The sequence below is a fragment of the Pavona decussata genome, unplaced genomic scaffold, assembly GCF_977016875.1.
Source record: "Pavona decussata unplaced genomic scaffold, jaPavDecu1.1 SCAFFOLD_109, whole genome shotgun sequence".
In the NCBI taxonomy this organism is placed as follows: domain Eukaryota; kingdom Metazoa; phylum Cnidaria; class Anthozoa; order Scleractinia; family Agariciidae; genus Pavona; species Pavona decussata.
In genome coordinates, this window is record NW_028145523.1 from 847,501 (window position 1) to 851,018 (window position 3,518).

Below are 3,518 nucleotides of genomic sequence, written 5' to 3' on the forward strand. Positions count from 1 at the left end.
CGGTTCACTCAACTCAAACGGCAAACTTCAAGGAGCGATAATAATGGATACTGTCATGAACTACAACGACACTCCAAACTCGCAGGTTCTACCGCTTTCAACAGGCAAGTTATTGCCCGAGGTTTTCAACCAGATTAAGGCGGATGAATTTCGCGGAAATTTTCTTTCCGTCGTTGGCCGGCAAGTTGATGATAGAGCTTTGATGGATGCCTTTTCGTACCAGTACAGTAATGTTAAGTCTGGTAAGAGCTAGTGCAATGTGTATGGTGTACATTTGACTGATATATGCTCATTGCTTAAATTTCCTTTCGGCAGATTTCGGACTTAGTAAGGACTATAAGAAGTTGGCTGGGCAAATTTTCGCGGCTAAAATTTTCTCAAAATCGATTAAAGTACAACGGGGTTTCTGGTCCAAATAAAGACATTGGGTTAATGTTTGTGGGCTTAGTTATTCCCTTAGCTGTTTTCCGGACGTCCCAACTCTCTCAAACGAAAAAACATTTCAAATTTCAAGGGTGGTGGTGCATTCAAATCTCAAACAAAGACAACAAGCAGTTGGACACAGGGCAATTCACACCCGAGATTATCATTACTAGCTAGAACAGCTACTTGAAAGGACAACGGTGCATTCTTTTGCATCAGGACTAATTCTTTAGGAAGTGAAGAGCCACAAACGCGCTGTCAAATGCATCCCGTCCGGCCTTCATCTTATCACTTGATCCCATGCATGCGCGTTACATCCAGGCCTCATGGTACGTCAACAAGAGAGGATCCTCTCTTGACGTCAACTTATATGTTGTTTTATTTGCTCACCTACGTGTAGAGCTGAATGACAAAACTACGATGTATTCAGTGAACCTTCCTTTCCACGGGCAGCCTTCTAAACTAGATGACCTTCATTACAATATCATGGGTGACTTTTTGCGAAGTGATCACGTGCCATTCTGGAACAGCTTTCCTTCCTTGAGTGCAATCTTGCTTAGTGACACTGCTGACCACAGGGGCTACATGAGATCATGTTACCATGAAGACTGCGACAACGTTTATAGGGTGACCCCTAAAACGCTCCAATTCTTGCAGAAGACTAGTGACGTGATATTGGCCGTGGTTAACGACGCTACCAAGCTGTCATGCCCAGCGGAAGGGCTTCCTCCGACCGCAGGTGGGGGAATGAGCACTAGTTTAGCACACTAGGGCGTCTCGGATTATTTGGTAGTATCAACGTACAACTGGTCCAAAATATGAATTTACTGAAGCGGAGCCTAATTCTAATTTGCAAGTTTAAGGGAGAACGCATTTTATTTATTTACTATTGATTGATTGATTGACTGATTGACTTCATTTTGTGGTTGTGTGTTTGTTTGGTCATATGTTATTGTTTGACGTTTTCCGTGACGGTAAAGGAATCCAAAAGTTTTTCTCTTCGTCTGTGATAAAGTAATTGGTTTATACAAGTGGGCTAGGTTGGGCGTACGAAACGCATTAGGATACGAAATGGGCTTATTCCGAGTACTTAGTTAGGTGCCATTTTGATTCTTCACCCCGCATCACCTGTGAGTTTAATTTCTAACAAGTAGACGTATAAAAAAAGCACGGTGTTACCTACTATGTGAAAATATAATCCGCGGCGAGGGCTCGAAGCTCGGTCTCCCGCATTCTTTATATACGTTATAAACACTACATCACAGGCGAACCTTACAATAGAAACGGGTGAAATAGCACGACTATTGACTCTTACGTCATTGAGATCACGGGATCACTCATCACAGAGAGTCCGGTTTCATTTACGCTCGACAAACAGCAAGCTCAACATTCGAATTAATACATAACATGACACAGATGGCAAGGAACATATTTCTAGCACCTCTTTAGAGAATAAGACATTGTGGCTTAGACAATTAGTCTCACAATATAATTAGTTTTTTGCTTGCATTCTCTCCTTATAGTGCAGGGCATGAAGGCGTGGAAAGTTGCGTTGGTTGCTGTTGGCATGTTTTTGCTTGGTATGCTAATTGCAGGAGCAGCGTTCGTCATTTATCTCCGCTGGGCGAAGAGAGACAGACCGTTGGTGACCGGAGACCAGCTGCAGTTGTCCCGTGTTACCGGCCCCACCCAGGGGTCCGGTACATGGGAAGAGTAATCTCGTACCCAGATCTTCTCACTCTTCGGGAGAGAACATCTTGTAAAATCGATCACGTGAGAATGATGTGTTATTCAGTAATGACACAGGCAAACTCGGAAAAATACATTCCGAGTGCTCAAAAGTTCTAAGCCTGTGTTAAATAAATAAACACCTAATAGAAAACTCCGCTTTGTCAATCTTAAGTCAATGGAAACTGATGAACTTTTTTTGAGTTCTTAATTACTTTTAAAAGTTGTATTAAAACTTTTATTTAAACGTTCTTTCTGAATTTAATTCATTGTACAGTTTTAATGTTAATTATCTCGTTATATTCTTATATATTTAGTCTGAATTTTGGTTAAAATGTTTTAAGTAGTTATTAGCGCTACAAAATAATACAAACAAATATTTGTTGTTGCTCCCTGGAAAGGTCATTTTAGCACCAATGTTAAAAACAAAAATACGAATGTACAATCAATAAAAATATATATAACGTAATAAATGAGAATTACTAGTTTATCTAACTTAACTAAACTATTTCTTCGCAATGCATCGCTTACTGAAATATACTTTTGCTGGTTATAGTGACGTGTTTGTCTACTCCATTCCAGATTTTAATCCCCCCCCCCCCCCCTCCTGTAGGCAAAACGACGTTGGTCAGGTCGTTTGCGTTTAGCGTTATTCCAGAACTCACTCCTTTGGTGGTTCGAAGCTAAATTGTGAACTATGACAGCATCATCGATCGCTGATCTGCCCTTAACACTGAGCCATCCAAGGGACGTTAGGCTCTCAGTAATGCGGTCATATTTTCTAAGGCCTACTAAAGATGATTCTTACTGCAAAATTTTACAGTAATTCAAGCTTGTGTATGTTGGTTTTAGAGGTGTTACCCATACTGAAGAGCAACAAAAAAGCATTGTAAAAACAAAACATTTTATGAGTAATAAATGGGTTTTCCTGTCAAAAAAGATGCTTGATTCTTCTTATTATCAATAATTTGTCTCGAGCCATAAATAAATAAAACTACATCGAAGCCGTTCAACGAGCAATAATCCATAAAAGATGGAGAGTGGAAGCCATTCGTCGATGCTTTGCGACACAACTTGTGAATTTCGGTTTTCATTTGTTTTGCTGAAAAGCTTATCACTTTCTCATGAAATTATCGGTATACGATCCCCGCCTTTCTCAAGTCGTACACAGTCTGAGAACGTAAAGTCGCATACGGAAAATACAGGGACGTGGCATGACGTACAAAGTCCGTATACTCCGATTGAAGACAATGAAGTATACGTCAGAGTATGCCAGGAAAATATACGGATGTTATACACTTGTACTTAAATTCTGTATACATAAGTATAAGGAATCAAACGTATACTGGTCATAAAACAGTCCTTAT

At 40.2% G+C, this 3,518-nt stretch overlaps 1 protein-coding gene across 1 annotated transcript in view; it reads left to right on the forward strand.

Moving 5' to 3' along the window:
• Positions 1–3,082, forward strand: part of LOC146470928 (uncharacterized) — a 10,538-nt gene extending 7,456 nt beyond the window's left edge. The window contains exons 5-7 of the mRNA XM_085121433.1: positions 1–242; positions 824–1,162; positions 1,947–3,082. The exon at positions 1–242 is cut by the window's left edge and continues 160 nt beyond it. Of these exons, the coding sequence (XP_084977559.1) occupies positions 1–242; positions 824–1,162; positions 1,947–2,140 (775 nt within the window). The 3' untranslated portion in view covers positions 2,141–3,082. The remainder of the gene's footprint in view (positions 243–823; positions 1,163–1,946) is intronic.
• Positions 3,083–3,518: the final 436 nt, after the last annotated feature.